Source organism: Lagopus leucura, unplaced genomic scaffold, assembly GCF_019238085.1.
Source record: "Lagopus leucura isolate 7727_CA_CO unplaced genomic scaffold, USGS_WTPT01 Super-Scaffold_760, whole genome shotgun sequence".
Lineage (NCBI taxonomy): Eukaryota > Metazoa > Chordata > Aves > Galliformes > Phasianidae > Lagopus > Lagopus leucura.
The window spans coordinates 6,751,258-6,770,170 of record NW_024962257.1 but is presented as its reverse complement, the minus strand read 5'-3'; the positions used below and the strand labels follow the sequence as shown (position 1 = coordinate 6,770,170).

Genomic DNA, 18,913 nt, shown 5'->3' with positions numbered 1-18,913 from the left:
CAAACGAAGGGAATTATCCCAAGTGGACAAAGGTGGTTTCTGGCCTGTTAGCCCTGGAGGTGGGCGGGATGGAGCAGTGATGCTTTTAGGTGGCAAAGGGACCTTCCACAGCTCATGAGCCAGAGAGGTGTTAGTGACTGATCCAGGAGACCATGTTGATTTGGAATCACTGTTTCTGGCTACTAGAAGACAAAGACAACAAGAAATCAATACTCTGTGGAACTCACATCAGTCTACAAATAAAAGCTGTTAAATGAGAGTAAAATAAAGACTTGAGTTACCACTCAGATGAGACCCCATTAATAATTTTATTGACAACTCAGCGAGTCACTGAAGCACATGAAAGGCACAAAACCTCTGCTTGGAGCACGATGACATTACCTGAAGTGCTTTGTGCTGTACTGCTGAGGGAAACATTGTAGTTGGAGGCACGAATGGATGACCAGGCACTAGTTGAAGGCAGCGTGGTGTTCAAAGATGAGGATGACCCTACAACAAAAATAGAAATCCATCACAGGACAGTGTGTCAAAATTGCAAAAATATCAGAAGACTGAACATGTCTGCAGAGTCAAACAAAGGACCTTTTCCACTCTTCTGAGTCCTCATTCTTAACCGAGGGCAAGTGGTGGCAAGCATGCTCAACATCAGGAAGCACCCTGCGCTCACTCCCCACAAGCAAAGCTCATTCCATTACTGCAGTGGCTAGACTGCCTGCTTTCCAACAGACTGCCTGTCTGTGCTCAGGAGGATTACACCAGAACGCCCATCAGTGCTGCTCACTCACTCTTAACTGCATTCTTGGAATATCTGCTGCATTGCATCAAGCAACAGTGTCTGATCCAAAGATGAGCATCCAGCCACGACATCCACAACACAACAGATAAACAAGAAGATGAGAAAGCAGCAAATGTATCTTCAAACAAACCACTGCTCTACATGACAGCAAGAAGCCTGCAGCACCACCCACAGCAAGGCGCCCGCGGACGTACCACTGTTCCTGTCCCTGAGGTGGTCAACTTCCCGCACAGTATTAATTGAGAGATTGTTTATGACACTGCCAGGAGTGACGTAAGGGTCAGTTTCAGGGTCGATGTTTGGATAACCTTTCCATGGCTCACCAGGACGAAATTCTAGGAACAGAGATTCAGAAAAGAAGTTTTTGTGTTGGTTTTTTTTCCCCATGGTTGTTATTACTTTTTTTTAAATCAGGAGGCAGAGCCGTATTGCTAAGATAAGTGGATGACTTACAATCCCAGACCTCTTAAGTACTTAATTTACTCATTTTAGTCTTCACCTTCTTATTTCTAGTTTTTCAGCCCCACCTCATCAGAGTAAAATTTCCAAGCAGGGAGATACGTTTCTCTGTGCAATCAAACCACTGCCCTCAATTTTTATCAGGTAAAAGCACAGTCCTTCCCAGCTTTCTGTGTATGTTTTTGTGACCCTCACCATGTAACAACCAAGGGATCTGGAAGAATGCAGAGCAGTAAGAGCCATGCAAGCAGTAAGTGGTGGCACTGCATACCTGGTGGCCAGTTAACACTGCTAGAGCCATTAGGCGATTTGGCACGGGGCCAGCCATCCCCAATAGATCCAGGAGGACTGGCTGGTGAAGTACTGCTGTTCATAAAGTCATATGGAACAAACGGAGACTCGTCCAGCCTAAAACCACTTGAAATAGCACCTACATTAAAAAAAAAAAAGTCATGTTTTCTACAGACAATTCTGGGTATAAATTGCACACGTGTAAAATAACAACAAGCCCATGTGAAGCAGTCATAAAATACATGCCAGCATACTGTTCTGTTATCATGTAGAGTTACACAGACAGTCATAGAAGTGCACATAATCTAAAATGGAAGGTCTCTGAGTAACTGACCAGAAGACCTCAAGAATGCAATCCCATGCCATTGTCCCAAAACCAATACATTTATAAATTTAACTAAAATATTAACTCAAGAGAATAAAACCATGATGTAAGACTCCAGCTGGATAACAAACAGAGCAATATTCTGTGACGAGAATGCTCCTGACAAAGTACCTGCTAAGACTGAAAAGACCTTTAACTACTGGAAAGCTCTTAAGTTTTACTCACATTTCTGTAAGGAAAAGAAAAAGTTACCGGCAGCAGAGCAGGGAACAAAAGCAACATTCACAGTTCTGTGCAAATCCTGTCAGAACTTTGAAAGTTATACAGCAAAAAAAGCTATATTCTACAGTTTCAGAGGAATATACAGCTGTTGCTGTTGATTTAGTGCAGTAGAGTTCAAATGATCAAATTTGTAACACTGTTCAGAAAACGTTACCTACAGTTAAAGCAACACCAACACTTCTGACTTCCACGGCTAATAACTGGCTGAAGCTTAGAGCAAGCAAGTGCAGCAGCAGGATGTCCCCACTACATGCTTCAGGCAGCAAACTATTTCATAGTATTAAAGCAGCTGACAAATCTAAAAATATCCAAACAATCTGAAGACTGAACAGTAATAGGAGACTGGAGACATTTTTAACTATCTTTAGACATAGAACCTTTGTGCTACAGACTCAAGTTTTAACTGGATGAAATTTCAAGCAACTGCAACAGTTGAAACATCACGTGAATCCTGATCACTGGAATGAAATATCAGGGAACAGCTTTGGTTGGAGGGGACCATCTAGCTCCAGGCCCTCTGCCATGGGCAGGGCTGCCACCCAGATCAGGCAGCCAGGGCCCATCCAGCCTGGCCTCCACAGACAGCAGCACAGTGGGGCAGGGGTCGGCTTGAAAAATCTAAAGCCAGTTTTAAAATTGTATAAAGGCTTCCAATTCAGATTAAGGTAAAGCCAGTAGCAATAGGCATGCTGAAAGTCTTAAAAAGGAATCCTGCACACTGTTCCTACTAGTCTCATCACAGGATCACTTCAGTAAGTTAAAAATATTAAGAAAGCTATGGGCTGCTGTACAACAGAAGCAGCAAGTTTAGCACAGACAACACCATACAAACTACAGCAACACAAGTGTTACAACTACAAGCATAAATAAAGCAAACCTGCATCTTACACACAGAACTTGAAATTCAGAGGTTGTAGGTCAGATGCTATTTAAAGATGTGCTTTAACATACCATGTTTGCTGGAGTTTTGCTCTAAAGATGTGTTCACAGAAATGCTGTCTACTGTAGTCCATTTCCTCAATCGAGATTGTGGTGGCTCTTTAATACTGCTCATATCCATGTTTACATTCAAGTTTGAGTTCATTCCTAAAGGATACACACAGCTTATGAAAGACAGCCTGAATGCCTTTATTCTGTTAATTACCACTACTGTTCTAATCAACATTCAAGAGCATACTACTACAGTTATTTCATGCTTCCAAGTCTGTACGAGAAACATGAGCTTAAGTAGCACTTGATGCAGTCAACTTACTACAGAAGCTAAGCTAAGCAATGCAAAGCACTCTGAAGTTCACAGCTGATGTCTTCATGCAGAAGTGGCAGTGGAAGAAGCCATTGTGGAAGAGAAATTAAAATGTAAACAACATCTCAAAGTGTGGCATTTTAGTACCAGAGCAGCAATGGTGTGACAGTTGAACTCATCTGTATAAAGCACAAGGACTTAACTGAGCTCAACTCTAAAACAGACAGACCTCCTTCCCAGCAGGAGGCTGTGTCAGAACATCCCTATTCAGTGGGGTACATACTGCAATTTGTAGTTAGACCCTGAACCCCATTTTTATTCAGGCTTTAATATTCAAAATGCTTAATTCTGTAAAGGAATTGGAACATGACTGCAGCACTGGTCAAACTGGAGAGAAAAACCATACACACAACTCCTCAGATCTCTGCTTCTGATGGGTCTGGTGAATTCTGACCAATTCTGTCACCCTGAACACGCACAGGGCTTCCTGCTCTCATGGCCACATCTTCTGGTGCTGACAGTAGAACATGGAGAAAACAACACACCACAAGATTTTCCAGAACACAATTTGGCAACTTCTGCTCCTCCTCACATGACTTTGCCACTCAGTAATATCCTCCAAGTGCACAAAAACTCCTCTTGGCTCTTTTTTTCAGAAAGGGGTGAAGAAATTCCAGAAACTTATTATTTCTTCCCTAAAGCCACTTAACTGTGGATTGAGCACAACTCCACCTGCCTCTTTGACTACACAGGGCTACACCAAAGAGATCCCAAAACATTCACACATACTGCAGGTTACTGAAATGTAGCAGCGACTGAGAAGAGAAAGCAGCTGCTTAATGATATGAAATGCCATTTCAAATGAAGAAAAAAGTATATCTAGTGGAAACAACAAGAATCCAACACAGATGGGATGCAAATACTTGGTATGAAGTTTGGCAAGAAAGTTCAATGTTCCTTTTATTAGAACTAACAGTGCCTCTAATAGCTAAGCAATCTTAATGCCTCTGCCTTGCCCTTTGGATGAAAGCAGTAGTTAATCTTGATGCCAGACAGCAGCAGCAACCACTAAGTAACAGCCTGGAATTAAGACTGGCCAAAAGGAAAATTCCAGTGTGCCACATGCACTGCAACAGCACAGCCTGCACCAGCTCCCTGGTTCCATAACACTTCACCTACAAGCACAAGGATTTCAGCAGCAGTCTCAACTAAACAAATATTTTTTATGAAAGGCAATGAGAATGCAAAGGAAACCAGCACAGCAGAAAAGGCAGGACTGAAAGAACACAGAAGAAAAGCAAACTAAAAAGGAAGAACAAAAACAGGGGTAAAAAAAAAAAAAAAAAATAGAGGTAAATGGTATGCAGTTGTATTAAGATAGCATTTAAAAGGGACCTAAAATAAGGAGAAAATATACAAGCCTGGAATTTCTGAAGAAGAAATTGGACTGAAGCCTGGAAACGTAGGGAGAAAGAAACAGGAGATACTTGTATTTATAAACGGTCAGATATTTTGTCTGGAATGAGGCAGCCATTCTTTAAAAATGCAAAACTAAAAGCTCTTCTGGACAAAACGACTAGAAGAGAAATTAATCTTTTGGTTTTACCCACAAGATTCCAGATTAATTGAAAACTTTCTTTAAAAGTTCAAAGAAACGTGACCACTTCAACTGATTCTCTGTATAGTTTCTACTTTCCAAACGTCCTTTAGCTTCAGGATACGTGACTGCAAAAGGACTTTGTCTTATCACTGGGATCCACAGGATAAGAAAAAAATAAAAGGAAACGGATGCACGATCAAGATGTGCAACATTTTGCTCTGAGATACTGATAATCGTTTCTGGGAATAAGTGCACTTGTGGGAAAAGCCATTTGTTGAACAAAAGTAACTGGAGGACTCCCAGTAAGAATTACTACTACAGTTAAAATTGTGAATGTTCACAGGATAACCACCACTACTGTTTTCAGAAGAAAACTACAGGCAAAATTGAAAGAAAGGCTGCGCGTCCTTTGTTACGTAAATATTGACCGTATGAAGTTGGCATGAAAAAACTCACCTATAGGGAAGCTGCTGAATGAATTTATTGGTGATGGCCCTTTCTGTAGCTCAGGAGTAGCATGGGGTATGACATTCTCAAGGAAAGATTTCATGGTGGGTTGATGGAGTGACTGCTGTTGAGAGGGTGGTGTTTGCTGCTTCATTAACAGGTTTGGATCAAGCTGACGGGACTGTTGCATCATCTGTTGCTGCATACTAATAGATCGACCCTTAAAAACAGAGCAGTTACAATATCAACAGTCAAAAGCTCTCCTACACTTAAAGCCAATAAGTCAATTTTTATGTTTTGTGCATATTAACATAGCAAAAACCCAGCATTAAGCTAAGTGTGTTCCTTTAAAGCTTGTCAAAACCCAATTCGCTCTTGCACACTTTTAGAGTGCTTGTAACTGGAAACGCAGCTCAAGACCAATGACAATTTAAAAAAAGTGTTTGAAAAGTTAATAATAAAAGTATTTACCTGCTGCTCCTGCTGTTGACGACCACCAGAAGGCATGCTTCTTTGATTCTGCACTTTTTGCTGCTGAGCCAACAACCGCTAGGAGACAGTGTTTTGGTGTGGTTTGTTTGTTTCAGAGAAACGTACAGCTGAGGTAAGTTTCTACTTGCATGTTCAAACAGAACACAGAGCATCTACCTTTTTTAGCTTACCTGTAACTGGGAGATCTGAGAAAGCTGGTTTAACTGGGACAGTTGATTCAACATGGCTACCTGTTGTGGGCCAAAAAGCGGGCTCAGGCCACCGTTGTTTGGTGCATACTTCAGTAATGATACCGGAACCTGCAGAACAGAGCAGCACAACCAGTGAGCGACCAGCATGTGCAAGTAGTTACAGCAGCTGTAGGACATTACTATCTGAGGTCAACAGTTACCTATTTTCTGTAACACTGATCAGGACAACTAAGTTTTCAAACATTTACAGAATAAATATCAGCAATACCAGTAAACAGAAAGTTCTTCTGAAGCAGCATTTTGGTAGCTTATCTGTAGAAGGTTCCAAGAACATGTTACCTGAGGGGATAGTAATGGAGGAGGCACTTGAGCACGTGGATTAGGCTGAGATGAATTAAGAGGTTGTGCTGGAGGCTGCTGCATGCTCCTGGGCTGTGCTGCTATATTACCAACACCAAACACACTGGGATTGCCATTCTGGGGAAAAGATGGATGGTTAGTGACAATAAACCCCTTCCACTACTTCTCCCATCCCTATACATTTTCATTATAACTAAAAGACACATTAATCACATTAATAGCTAGGAGTTATAATAAAAGGTATTAAATGCTGTCAAGTAACATGCCAAGGATATGCACACAGCCTTACCTGTCTAACAGAATTCAAGTTTTGCATACCCAGCCCTGCCAGGGAGCCAAGGGCTTGGTTAGGTAGTGCACTATTTGAAGGGGGAAGCTTCATGTTTTGATTGGACATAAACTGCATGTTTTGGGACTCGTCTGCTACAATGCCATCCTGATTGGACAGACAAACCGATGCGCAACAACCAGCCAGCAAGCAAGCAGTAGGGAGAAACCATTGCCAGGAACAGAAGGGAAGAGTCACATGAGAGTCCAGCATCAGCAGGAAATAGGCAGAAAACAAAAGAGATCAGGTTAGTTATTTGCACTGCAAATGGGCTACAGAAAGTGCTTAGTATTATATATCAGTAAGTTAAAAAGAACAAAACATATCTTACGGATCAATAAGAAAGCACTAAGTTTCTCCTCCACCAAATGCAGAAAGCTACGGAGCGCACACATAATTACTCGTAATGCTGAGTCAAAGTTCAGAACGTCCACCAGCAAGATAGCTGCTAACCTTATCAAAATAAGGACTGCGATCCATGGAAGACTCTTTGGAAATCTGAGGACGAGAACCAGGGCCTTTTCCAACCACACGATTGTAATCTCCAACATTGAGGCCATGCTTATCAATCTCCATTCTCTTATCTTGCAATATCCCTAAAAGGTGAGGGAGATGTGACTACGACACTGAAGGATTTTCCAGATGCAGTATGAATGGGTTTATGCTTATAAAATGCAGAACACAGCTTTCAAGCCTGGTACTAATAACAGCAAGCATCAATTCAGTTTTAAACTGCCTGGGTTTTGCTTCAAAGGAAGCAAAGGAGCACTGTGAATCAGTGGCTACAGAAACTTCACATTCAGAATCAGAAAAGCGTCAACACTTTGCACACTTCCCCAAAATATTCTCAGCCTGCTCTCAAAAACAAAGCAAATATGATTGTTTAAGTCAAGCATTAATGTCACCTTTTTGTTTTTCTCTGAAGAGTCACAACAAGCACTGTCTTGGATTTAAAGCAGTACCTTTATTACATGCCCTTCGTCTGCACAAGATTTCAGAGGCTCTTTAATTTGAGTCATTGTGGGGGGAATTACAACACAAAAGATGGAAACATTTTAAATACTAGTGCTCACTGAAAGCTCATTTTAACATTTAGCTTCCATTGTCAATGCCACTAGGCAAGCTGGGAGATCAAAATATAAGCAGCAGTAAAGCAGTGTACTTCAATGCATAATACTCCATTAACACCTCACCGCATGCACTGCAAGGGAATTATTTTCAAGCTAATACTTCAAATTCAAGAACTGAGATCAGTTAAGCATGAGGTTTTCTATTATGTTTTAAATCTGAAATGCAAACAACTTGTGCAATATAGATCATGAGCCAAAAGTCAAAAAAGTAATTTTCAACTAAACTTAAGAAGTGCAGCTACAATAAACACAACACCACAATTATTTTCCATTACATGTCCTACTATCATATTCAGTTAGTCATTTATTAAATTTAATTATCCTATTTTTCATTTGCCAGAGGAATATAATGGCAAATGATCTCAAATAAAGGCTGCTCAGAAGTGATTCTGGCATTCAAATATCAGCTGAAGTAACTGTTCAGTATTAATTTACTTCTTCGAACTGAAAATGTGTTTCCAGGAATGAACCACAAGGAGCGAGTGTGGTATTCAGAGCATTCGTGCCTATTTAGGGAAGCTGTCCACAAAGCACTCTGGCTACTTGTATTAAGAAAACAAAAACCAAAAACCCACAGCACATAAGCATACTTTCATGCCAGCTCTGTATGTATGAGGTTAGTTTGACTTCTGGATTAACAGTACTGCAGCAATCAGGTACGCAGTGTTATATGCACAAGTCTGTTTTTGTTTTTTTTTGCTCTACAAGAGCATTTTTAAGGAAATATTTCATATACACACACACAAATACACACATATATAGTAAAAGAAATTACTATACATACTTCTGAAAACTGATATATTTAAACTAAGAGATTGGAAAGGAAAGCTGTCAAATCTCGTTATTTCCTTTTCTTACCTCCAGACATGTCCATCTTATTGCTCTGTATGGTTTCTTCTGGTGATTCTCTCTGAAGTAATAAAATGAATCAATTATTTAATAATAATCTTTTTAAAAGCTAAAACAAAGAGATTAATATATTATTTCAATTCAGACCTGCAGGAAAAAAAAACATCAAGATAATTGGCTCTATCTTAGTGCACTTTGTTCCTTTGATATCTGCTGAAAGCAGACATTTACCAAAATCCACATGCAACTAACCAGAACAACAGACCACTGGATGAATACCTGGGTAACATTTACAACACCTTCCTTCATAAATAAGTCTGTTTATACTGAGAATGTACAAAGGACAATGGATGAGTAACAGAGGAGACAGACAGAAGTAAAAAGGAAAATGCTATGAAAATGAGCTTCAGACAATCAAAAACTTCCATTTTCGTGCACTGCAACTAACACTCTAAGAAGGCAATACTGACAGGAAAGGCATAATACTTACTGAAAAACTGAGATTTGTGAATTGCTTAATGAATGGATTGATCCATGCTTCATCTTGCTTATTTCCACCTTTCATTATTCCCTTAAAAACAGAAAGGAATTCCCATGACACTCAGAAGATGTTTGCCACCTACTGCTTAAACTAAACTATGAAACGTTATGAATGAAGACGAAAGATTAATGGTACTCCACTCAGCACAGCAATCTGTTCTTAGTTTTCAGAAGTGACAACAGTGCAAAAACCCCAACAGAACCTTCTGAGGGAATCGTTTTACACAGTAACAAGAAATAATTCTCAGGAGTCTCAGGACTTTTTTTTCTTTCCATTGCCAACTCACACCTGTGCATGGACTTGACATTTCACAAGTCACAATTACCTTTGTGGGCATTTTCTTCATATAGGGTGGCCAGTTCAAAGACGTGTTAGCTTCTTGTGAAGAACTGCTGTTCCACATTCCAATCTCTACATCCTCTTCTTCCTCCCAGCTGGTCTGACGACTGCCTGTCAATGGCATATCATCTCCACACCAACTATCTTGCATAGATTTAGGCCCTGGTTGTGGAGAAAACACAAAACAAAACAAAACAAAACCCCAACACATTAACACTTCAAACCACAAAAACCTCCACACAAATCAGCTACTAAAACCTGAAGCTAGAAGTAGCTTCTTTAATCATGCCAAGTGCCAGATCAACAATGGTCTGGCGGTGAAGGACACACCAATGAGCAGCTACTCTGATACAAAAAACAAACAAAAATCATCAGTTTGCACTGGATGCCATTAACACAGACAGAAATGAGCTTTATGTTTACTTCAAATTAAAGCCTCCAAAAAAAGATAAGCATTTCACCTTCAGTACTGTTATTCAGAGATGGTGCAAAAAGCACTCACCAGGTTTATTTGGAGCCTGTTGACCAAGAGAAGCGTTTCCCCAGCCAGAGGTGCCTCCTGCATCGCTGATGGGTTCTCCCCAGCTAGTACCAGTGTCCATGGGCTTACCCCACGCTGAAGTTCCATTATCTACAGTAGTGGCTGGAGTAGAAGGCTCTCCCCAACCTTTTTAAAGCAGTATGAGTTACTGGCATGTTTTTGTTTGCTTGTTTGTTTTTTTTTTAAGCAGGATTTTAAAAGTCACTTTAAAGAACCAAGTGTTTTGCCTTTTCAAAGCCATAGCATACAGTAAAAAGCTTATTAGCAAACATTTACATTTTGCACACAGGTAATTATTACGACAGTAAGCTGTTCCATTAAAAAGCAGCAAAAATACAAATCCCATATATAAAGAATTACATGGAGAATAGGCATTTCTAAAATACTAGTTCCTAAGGGCTGCTCCTTATGCTTAAGCTACATCTCCTTGCACCTGAAAAAGATAGTACAAAATACTTTGCATGCACCACGCAAACACACCTACAACTATTTACTGCCCCCAAAACTACAAGCCTGCAAATTCTGATCTTTAGTGCATGTAAAGTAATTGTGTTTCATTCTGACAGCAGCCCAACGTGTCTTGTTTGTTTTGATTCTTCAGCAACATTTTTAGCTTTTAGAATCAAATGAAGAAAAAAACTCCTATTCCTTAGATATATACATTTATATATATTTAGCACTTACCCTTTGCTCCCACACCCCAGGATTCCAGCAGAGCTGCCTAGTCTACATTACTGAAACTATTTAAAATGAGAACAGATCTTCCAATCTGTATAAGAATATCAGAACATCTACCTGCATTCTCCCTTTAAAAGATAATAATGATAATAAAAAGGTACTAACGTTGCCACCTTCACCTCTCCACTTTGAATCTAAAATATGTTATATGAAACAAGTAGAAAAGAACTGTTTTACAATTAAATGAAAACACAAGCTTGTGTAAAGTCAAGTCTTACCAGAACCCGAACTGCTCTCCTTGCTAGACATGGCACTTGAAGACAGTAGCTGCTGATGTACCTGTGCTTGCTGGTCTGAACTGCTGCTACTGTTTGGGACATTTTTATTCCACATATTCACATTTTTGTAGTTGTATTTGCTCGGATCACCCCAAGCAGAAGTTCCATCATCAATTTCCATTTTGCGGCGTATTGATTCAGGGGATGGCTCCTCCCAGCCAGTGGGCTCCTCCTCCTTTGCTGGGGCTGGCATTGGTCCCCCCAGCCAGCCTGAGCCCGGTGGTTTATTGGTGGCAGGCGGCGCTCCCCAAGATCCAACATCTTGTTTGTTCCATTCTGGAGAGTTGATTGGCTTTGATGAATCCCCCCAACCTTGAGGCTGATTGGATTTAGGAGGGTCTCCCCAGCCCTGGTTCTGATTAGACTTTGCAGGCTCATCCCATCCTGAAGAATTATTTGGGTTTGTATTATTACTACCTCCCCACGTAACAGAATTTGATTTACCTGGCTCATTCCAACCAGATACTGATCTGTCACTGTCGCTACCTCCTGAACTGGATTTCTTAGTCTCACCCCAATGGTTACTTCTTGAATTTTCACCCCAGCTGTCACTGGCAGAAACAGTCCAACCCTGGCTGGCCTTCTGTCCTTCTACCCATCCCTGTTTCATCTTCTGCGTGTCATTCCAAGATGACTTTTCCTCTTTGCCACTTCCCCATGATTGATTGCTCTTGACCATTACTGTAGCAGCAGAATCCTCTTCCCACCCCCCTTGGCTATTTGACCCTTTGGAGTCTCCCCACCTTGTAGCAGACTTTGGATCTCCCCACCCTGATACAGATGAGGTATCATTATTATTAGGGCTAGGTCTATCCACACATCCCCCTGAGCTAGAAGTCTGTGTCACAGAGCCTCCCCAGGCCTCTGTCCCATTGTCAGTTTTTCTTTCACCTCTTGGTGATGTTTCGGTATCCCAGGCAGTGTTCTGTTTGATCGGAGTCTGTCCCCAACCAGAATTGGAAAGGACACGTGGATCTAAGTCAGTTCTGTTTACTATACTTTGGAGTAATGCATGCTGGTCAACTTTTCTTCTCTCTCGGTTCTGTCCTTCTGTAGCTACTCTGTCTTCATGGCATCCAGTGCTCTCTGTACTACCTTCTCCGTCCCCTGTACCTGTTTTGGCCCACGCGCTATTCTGCTCAGTTATCTGAGACACAGCAGAACTCTGGCTGTTAAGGTCATCCTCTTCAGTAGATTTCCATCCATTTGTAAACTTCCTGGTATTTCCATTTACACTGTCATTGGAATGCTGATTACTAGGCAGTTTACTCCATTCACCATTTGAAATGTTAGTGCCAGTGTTTTGTGCAGGGTTGCCCCATCCTCTTCTACTTCCGCCAGCACTCGCACCATTTCCACTTCCCCATGGCATACTCTGGGAGTTGACTGTCCCTGCTTCCCACACCCCTCCTCCTTTATTCCCGTTGATTTGAAAGTTAGTGCTGCCAGGCCCACTAATGCCTGACTGCATTAGAGTTGCATTCACAGTGTCACCATTAGCTTGGCTGTTTGGGCCTGAACATTTGTCTCCAGAGTAATTAGAACCATAGGCACCCCATGTAGTACCATAAGATCCACCATTTTTCGCCTCACCATTGCTAAGGTGAGAAATGGAAGTGCCATTTGTAACTGGAGAGGCCTGAATCTGAGAATGATTCATTGTGCTCACACGCCAGGCCCCATGCCCTGTATTATTAGGCAGTTCGTTAATCTGCGCTGAACCAGCAGAGTTTGGTAAACTAGAGGTCATAAAGTTAGTAGTGTTATTTGGTCCATTCATTTCAGTGTTAAGGTTTTGAGGTTGCCCACTGAATGAAACCTTCCTTGTACCATTTACTTCAGAATCACAATTTTCCTGAAGGCTTCCCCAGGAACCATGGGCTGAACCACCCACTTTAGAGTTAATACTCTGACTGTTAGATATCTGACCTATGGTACTGCACTGAATATTTGTGCCAGAATTACCACTCCCTACAGACCCTTTCAGGGCATGTCCATTGTTCTCCAATACAGGCCAGGCACCATGGTTGCCATTTGAATTCAAAGTGCTTGGATTTAACCCTCCATTTGATGAAGAGTTTATGGTGCCCCAAGCATTCATTCTATTGTTGCTACTTTCAGATTTGCTGTCAGGAGCATCCACAGAAACTTGACATGTGCTTATTATGGTCCCATGGGATAAACCCCACGGCCCATTAATACTTCCATTGCCCACATTATTGCTGTTGCTACCAACCACAAACTTATTTTGAGAACCATGTCCGATGCCATTTCGAATGCCATCATTTTCACCACCTGTGCTCCCTGAAGCCATTATAATGAGGTTTCTCTCTGACCCAGAGCTAGAGGCAGAGTCAGTGTCCATACATTCTGATGTCAACTCTGGGTCACTGCCAGTGATTGATGGCCATGCTTCTTTGTCAGAGCCGTCTACAATAACTTTATCCCAGTTTGTGCTGGATTCACTATTTGAAGAGACTGGTCCCCAGTGAGAATTTTCATAATGGGATCCTAGACCACTGTGGTTCAGATCTAAAGAGAAGAAGGAAAGTCCAAGACCATCATTATAAACACAGCATTAGTACTTCATTAAACAGAAGAAAAACAATGCACACTAAGTCAAGAATCATTTTGCTTATTTTAACACGAGTCACTGAAAACTACAGAGAAAACTTTACAGCACACCTGCTCAGAACATCACCCTGGGCATAACCTAGAACAATTCTCATTGCATGCACAAAGCAGAATTCTCACAAAAAGCACAACTAAACACCACAGAAAGTACAGTTCTATTTCTTCCTATTAGTGCTGCTTTGGTTTCTTTTAATGCTCTGTATAACCAGATAGAAAATACTTTATGAAAAATCATGTGTGTTTAAATTCAAAGAGATTCTGAAAGGCAGTAATCTAAGCTGGATATTAAACTGACCTAGCAGCAGCAAATGTTCTGAGACAACAGCTGCAGAAATACACACCATTAAAAGATATTATGTATGTTTTCTCAGGTACAAATTAATTCTTTCATACAACAACAACCCGACACAAAAATCACAATGCCAATATAAAGTTCTGCTGCTGTAGGAACACAGATATAGTGCAGCAACTCAACTACTACTTCTTACTGTCAGTTATGTACGAGCTACCATTTCTTTTTTAATTAATAGGATGATTATGTCCAGGAGTCAGGAAGACACACATCTCAACTGACTTCCAAATATTTTGTGGTTAAGTACACACGTCACAAAGTATTTGCTATAAAATTAAGTGCTGTCAATATTCATTTCATATTTCTAAAGCTTTATTGCAGAGATTTTTTCCCCCCAAATTGTTAAATCAAAGCACAAATGCACTGCAACATGAGACTATTGGAGTATGAGGCACATGGAAATACAGCAATGAAGATGGCAACAAAACACAAATACAACACCTCTCAGTTCACTTACTATTTTCCTGAACTGAAACAACATATGCTCAGGTGCAAGTCACCTGTCTGCTCAGTATAAAAACACTTCCATTTTTAAAAAAGTCTGCTTTTCTAAAAGCAATGTTTTTGGGTTTGTTTTTGCCTTTACTTAGAACATGGAAAAAGCATGTGTTCATATTCATTCCAAATGGATTTTTACAGTACGTGCCTTACATGTGTCTAGAGAAGGCTACTCACGTCGACCTTTATGAAGCTGTACCTGTCCCTGCTAACAGACAGAGCTAACAGTAACAAAACACTACAGGTATCAATCCATAATTTTCTCAAGAACACGTAGAGATTGGCTGTTTTTAAATAATACAGTACTAATTTATAATCTTCTCATGTTTCTTAGAAACAGACTTTAAGTGTGAAGTCTGAAGGGAAGCCACTGGTCCCTGTGGTTTCTCCCTTCTGCTCCCAGCAACACCAGTTCTGTGCACAAACTGAAGCCTCAAGCCCCACTGTGCTCCAACCCCCTACAGACTGCACCTATTCTATTAAAAACATTAATAAAACTTTATTTAAAACTGCCATCTACATAGAGGTTAAAACATACACAAAATATGACTTTTAGTAATAACTGTTCAAAACACAGAAAGCGTCTGAAGATGACTTGGCAGGAGCCTGTTCCCAGCACTCTGATTCCACTGCAAGAAGGGGAATGCTGAGGTTTATCATGGTAAGCATGAGTGGCTGAACTGAGAAGCGAAGGTGGTGTCAATTCAAAATTTAAGAGACTTTGTTTGAGTGCTAATGCCTCTCAAAAGGAACTTGGCAATGCCACGAGAATGAGAAAATTCTCTATTTTTGAATTAGAACAACAAATCTGAATCATTACTTGACTCCACAGCTCCATGCTCTTGGTGGAGGGAACCACACAGTATCCTTAGGAGAACTGGAAGGCATTCATTCAGAAGAACATAATCTAGATCCTGCCCACTGATATGCCACTGGAAAAAACGCTGTAGCACACGAGCAGCTGTCCAAGATTTCAAACCTCACACTGACATTTCATAAAATGACATTTAACTTAAAGGCTAATCAAAGAGCTGCCTGCATTTGCTTGAAGAAAAGCAAGAGTATTAAAAAGCTGTCCTAACAAAACATGATCTTGTTACATAAGTGCTATCCCAATAACACCATCAACTTTAAAAAACAGCATGGAAGTACACAGATAGGTGGCAAGCAGCCTGAATTCAGCGTGAAGAGATACAGTCTATGACAACAAGCCAGAACAAAATGGTAACAAACCCTAATTTGCACAGCAAGATAATAAATTGAAAGAAAGCTTGTATTTATTGAAATCTTTTGTATTAATTTAGAGGCAATACAGTTTGTGACAAGCATAATCATCATGCTTGTGTATTGATTTCCAGCCATCCAGACTCTCATTCTATTACCAACAGAACTACCTTGACTAATCATCTTTTTCCTAAACACAGGTAAATATCAATGATTTCATAAGTTGCACTGCCCTGAAATACTCCTGCTCAAATCTCCACAGCTCACAAACTCCTGAAATAAAAAATAATGCAAGTACTGAGGAAGTAAGCTATCCTCTTTTACTTCCCATCTGGCAGACAGCACAAGAACACCCTAAAAACTGAACAATTACTTGATGACAAACTGCATTTGGTACACAGTAAGATCAGTCAACAGCAGCCTATAGTTTTACCAGGCATTGCCTAAAGGAGTTTTGTTGGTAGCTGCGGTATAAGTACCACCACGCTGTTTAAACTAAACTATAGGACTGAGATGCATTGAATCCTGCCTCCCTTTTCAGCTACAGAACTCAGTGATGTGCACACAGTACACCCACACTGCACCTTCCCAGTTACTGCGTTTTGGTCTTGACGGAAAGACGCACTTCAGCAAACAAGCTAAAAAGCACATTTGTTAAGAGTGACAAAACCAAAACCCAAAGCAGACCCCACTGTGTTTGTTAACCTCAGGTATCAGTTTCTCTGTGGTATAGAAGATCTTGTTTGTCTTTTTGAAGAACTCAAGCTTGAGATGTAGAAGACTGAGCTGTCTGTTTCTGAATAGATGTCTGTTTCTGCCAACACAGGGCAGGAGGGCCACCAAGACAAGGATACCATGTCTGTGCCCAGCTGGCAGCTCTCCCCAAGAGCCAGCCCTGTGCTCTCCCCTCTTCTGCCCCTCCCTGACACGTGCAGCACAACCATGAGCTGCAATTTGCCCATTCTTGGGCAAGTAACTAGCCCTCAGGTAAGTTAATTAAATACCAGGAGCGTCTCACAGCCTCACCAAGCAAACAACACACAGCTGCAGTCCCAGGTACATCAGCCCAGCACTAACTGGGCACTTGGAACAGGAAGGTCACCAGACTGGGACTGTGATCACTACCTCCACATGCTGTGAACCATCTCTGATAGAAAACAAACTTGCATAAATTATTCACCTTAACATCCAGAGACAGCAAGCAAGCAGAAAGGTTTTTTTTAAAAAAAAAAGCAAAAAACTTTCATATTTTAGAGCTAAGCTGCCACATAGCCTAACCTTCCAAAAAAATAATTCTATATGAATTCTAACACCTTAGAAAATTGAAAATATTTACCTAAGTGTAATATGCTATGGCACACAAAGCATATGCAAGCCAGACATTCACACAGCACATGCTACTGAAAAGACATAAGGCAAAGAATTGAAAAAAAAAAAATCAGACAGAACCGTGTGAGACATTAACTACTACAAACACACCAAGTGTGAAAAAGGTGAGATTTAAATGGCTAACCTGACTGGTTAGGGGAGTGGCTCACCAAGTCCCGAATGGGAGGCATGCCTACAAAAAAAAAAAAAAAGCAAGAAAATTACAGGAGCACTGCTTATGTAACTCAGAGCTTTGAGTGCCTAAACCACTTTTTACCTCTAGACCATCTATTAGCATCCCTTTTCAAGAGAGATTTCTCTTGAGAGTGCCCTCTCTCAGTCTATCAATTGCCTCGCCATAACTCAGAACACAGCACAAGGGGAGACAGACTGATACAAACATCAGTCCTAAATGTAGGCCAGATTAAGTAGAAAATTTGCTGGCTTTACTAAGTACTTCCACAACTAGTTAGCTTTTATACATTTGGCCTTTAATTAGCAAATTTGAGACATCCTTAATTTTAAAAGTTTGATCTATAGAAAAAGGAGCACATTTTCAGTTGGAGATCTTAACTCACAGAATCACAAGGTTGGAAACGACCTGCAAGATCATCTAGTCCAACCACCCTCCCATTCCTATCAGTGCCACAAGCTACTGTTACATTTAAGGCAATGTTTCCTAGTTTAAGTCAACCTTTATTTCTACTAACTGCCAATCTTAACTGCTCACTTCTTTCCTTACTCCTACAATACACAAGGAAAAAAAAGACAACAAACCACACCAACATGAGTCACATGAGTAACTGTTTCCAAAGGCTCCTGGTTGCAAATTAGTTGCACCACTGCAAGATGCATAAGGATAAAGGGAGAGTGACTCATGTCATAAAGGAATCAAAATAACTTAGCCTGGATAAAAGCCAGGATCCTGACAGCTCTTGTGTTCTCTTATGCCCCACAGTTGTAAGCAATTACTGCTAGCAAATATTTCAGGTAACTATATAAATCATTTCGTTGTAGAATAACCACCTGGCTATTCTGATGTGAAACAAAGCATAAAGGCAAGCAAACGTACCAAGGTGGCATTCAAGACCCTTCTCTCACACGAAGTTTATGTATGGAGGGAAGTTTCAGTACTGCAATCACCTGAATTTGGTATGGAAATGTTCTGGTAAAGAGTTACTGATGTAGATCTCTTAAAATAACCGTGTTGGTACAATATGACTGTATCACTTGCCAAAGGAGCACACGGCACTGCAGATGATTGTACACATTAAATACAGACAAAGGGATTTTTTTTTGCCTATTTATTTAAGGAACCATGTAAATATAGCAGTACTTGTGTTGCCTGGCTTTTACAAATCACCTACCCAAAGTTAGAATCACACCTCAACTCAAAGAGGTCCCACTCCAGGGTACATTGGAGAAGGACTGGTTGGAGTCTAAAAGATGAACTGTGGAAGGTAAATAAGACCAAGGCTTTCAGCTCCAAAAGAATTAAGGTACTCTTGCACGATGCTGGACTACCATCACCTCTACATTACTTCACAAAGCAATTCATTAGACTACATTCTGAAACCATTACAAAAACCCAGCACTGAAAAATCGTT

General features: G+C 40.7%; 1 protein-coding gene across 13 annotated transcripts in view; it reads right to left on the bottom strand.

Annotated features, from left to right (window-relative positions):
• The window catches only part of TNRC6A (trinucleotide repeat containing adaptor 6A), a 42,965-nt gene that overhangs the window by 3,897 nt on the left and 20,155 nt on the right, over positions 1–18,913 (bottom strand). For 5 of the 13 annotated variants that reach the window (XM_042863954.1, XM_042863958.1, XM_042863960.1 and 2 more), the window contains 18 exons: positions 17,452–17,499; positions 11,171–13,762; positions 10,176–10,340; positions 9,660–9,835; positions 9,284–9,364; positions 8,803–8,854; positions 7,268–7,410; positions 6,776–6,922; positions 6,466–6,603; positions 6,106–6,234; positions 5,915–5,992; positions 5,453–5,663; positions 4,818–4,850; positions 3,105–3,239; positions 1,527–1,685; positions 991–1,131; positions 382–489; positions 1–182 (listed from right to left, as the gene is read on the bottom strand). The exon at positions 1–182 is cut by the window's left edge and continues 40 nt beyond it. In XM_042863954.1, the coding sequence (XP_042719888.1) occupies positions 1–182; positions 382–489; positions 991–1,131; positions 1,527–1,685; positions 3,105–3,239; positions 4,818–4,850; positions 5,453–5,663; positions 5,915–5,992; positions 6,106–6,234; positions 6,466–6,603; positions 6,776–6,922; positions 7,268–7,410; positions 8,803–8,854; positions 9,284–9,364; positions 9,660–9,835; positions 10,176–10,340; positions 11,171–13,762; positions 17,452–17,499 (4,718 nt within the window). The remainder of the gene's footprint in view (positions 183–381; positions 490–990; positions 1,132–1,526; positions 1,686–3,104; positions 3,240–4,817; positions 4,851–5,452; positions 5,664–5,914; positions 5,993–6,105; positions 6,235–6,465; positions 6,604–6,775; positions 6,923–7,267; positions 7,411–8,802; positions 8,855–9,283; positions 9,365–9,659; positions 9,836–10,175; positions 10,341–11,170; positions 13,763–17,451; positions 17,500–18,913) is intronic. The other 8 variants (XM_042863955.1, XM_042863957.1, XM_042863959.1 and 5 more) reach the window with 8 other exon arrangements.